The sequence below is a fragment of the Otolemur garnettii genome, unplaced genomic scaffold (genome assembly GCF_000181295.1).
Source record: "Otolemur garnettii isolate 467f Iridium unplaced genomic scaffold, OtoGar3 scaffold00020, whole genome shotgun sequence".
Taxonomy (NCBI): Eukaryota; Metazoa; Chordata; class Mammalia; order Primates; family Galagidae; genus Otolemur; species Otolemur garnettii.
In genome coordinates, this window is record NW_003852415.1 from 18,726,342 (window position 1) to 18,728,176 (window position 1,835).

The 1,835-nt window shown below is 40.1% G+C and overlaps 1 protein-coding gene across 3 annotated transcripts in view; it reads left to right on the top strand.

Moving 5' to 3' along the window:
• Positions 1–1,835, top strand: part of GOLGA5 (golgin A5) — a 41,304-nt gene that overhangs the window by 33,831 nt on the left and 5,638 nt on the right. For 2 of the 3 annotated variants that reach the window (XR_002772518.1, XM_003786996.3), the window contains exon 10: positions 1,464–1,689. Coding sequence is in view for 2 of the 3 variants with exons in the window: in XM_003786996.3 (XP_003787044.1) it covers positions 1,464–1,689 (226 nt within the window). In the remaining variant the exon portion in view is untranslated. The other variant, XM_023511560.1, reaches the window with a different exon arrangement.

Consider the following 1,835-nt stretch of genomic DNA (forward strand, 5'->3'; position numbering starts at 1 on the left):
AATGTTGCTGTCACCCACGCTGGTGTGCAGTGGCACAATCATAGCTCACTGTAGCTTTAAACTCCTGGGCTTAAGCTATCCTCCTATCTCAGCCTCCTGAGTAGCTGGGACTACAGGTGTGAGCCACTACTTCTGGCCTATAAATTTTACCTTGACTAAAAAGTGTTAAAAGTATGTTGATTGGAAGAATCATAGTACGATCTTAAAATTGAACATTTTTTAAATAGTTGATAAACCTTAGTTTATACTCAGTATAATTCCATGTGGTAGTTATTTGTTATGGACCTAGCCCTGTGCTTAATTTATGGAGAGTACTGTAAGAGATTCAGAAGAAAAGTAGCTAATATTTTAAGAACCTGCCATATGACATGTCCCATTGAGATGTTTTATGTGTTACTTCATTCTAGTAAACATCACATCACTAAGGCTCAGATGTACTAGCTTTCCCAAGACCTTAGGTAGGAAATGACAGTGCTGGGATTTTAAACTTAGATCTGACTATCAGCCTTTTTTCAAACCTGTGTTGATGTGTTAACAGTGTTTCTTTTCCTCATGGAGCTGATTTAATAGTTTCATTGAGGAGGCAAAATTGACTCCCACTCTGTTGTTATCAGAGTGATAAAAACCAGGACAATCAGAAGAAAGCTGAGGTCAGCATGGTCTGGAGTGTTTGAAGAGGATTTCCACAAAGAGACTTTGAAGGCAGGGAGAGCCTGGATGAGAGCCTGAACACGGAAAATGTGACCAGGAAAGCAGGTGCTGGATGGGAGTAGAGGAAGGTGGTGACAGACAAGACATAAGACCAAACAGAGGGTGGAATGAAGAACATTGTTAAGTACCAACTATCAGCCAGACCCCACTATGAAAACGCTCTCATTTACTACCCTAAATACCGTGGCAGTAGACACTGTTATCCACGCTTACAGATGAGGAAACAGATGCAAAAGAGTGTCGCAGTTTGTCCAAAGTTGAATAGTAGAGGTGAAAACCTACAGCTGTGGTCTTTGCACTGAAGCAGAACTGTTAAATTAGGGACGCTTTTGAATCCTGACTGAGAAGTTTCAACTGGGTCCTATAAATCCATGTTATGAAATATTCTTGACCATCACATCTCAGTAAGAAATACAATTTACATCATGTCTTAAATCTCACAGGCACTTACATGTTCAAAGCCAATAGGAGTTTCACAAGATATTACTCTCACGTACTATGTGTTAAATGAATATCAGAATGTGACTCATTCTGTTTTATTACATTTTTAAATGCTGGTTTTGACCCATCAAATTGGTTTTGTGACCCTGCTAATATTTTTGAAAATCACTTCTATGGACAGGGTAAGAATCATTGTAGAGTTTTGGAAAACCAGTTGATGCCACAATTTACTGTGAAAATACAGTAGTGTGATTTCTATGTTGTTTGACTTTCATTTTATGTGATAATTTTATGAACACTTTGCCTTTCAGCTTACCAATAAAACATTAAGCAATAGCAGCCAGTCTGAGTTAGAAAGTCGACTCCATCAGCTAACAGAGACCCTCATCCAGAAGCAAACCATGCTGGAGAGCCTCAGCACAGAAAAGAACTCCCTGGTCTTTCAACTAGAGCGCCTGGAACAGCAGATGAACTCCGCCTCTGGAAGTAGTAGTAATGGATCCTCTATTAATATGGCCGGAATTGACAGTGGCGAAGGTAAACAAACAAAAAAAGAATCTCATAAGAACATTTCATTCAAACATAATTTTGAAAAACTACAGAGAGGGCTCGGCGCCTGTGGCTCAAGTGGCTAAGGCGCCAGCCACATACACCTAAGGTGGTGGGTTCGAATCCAGCCCGGG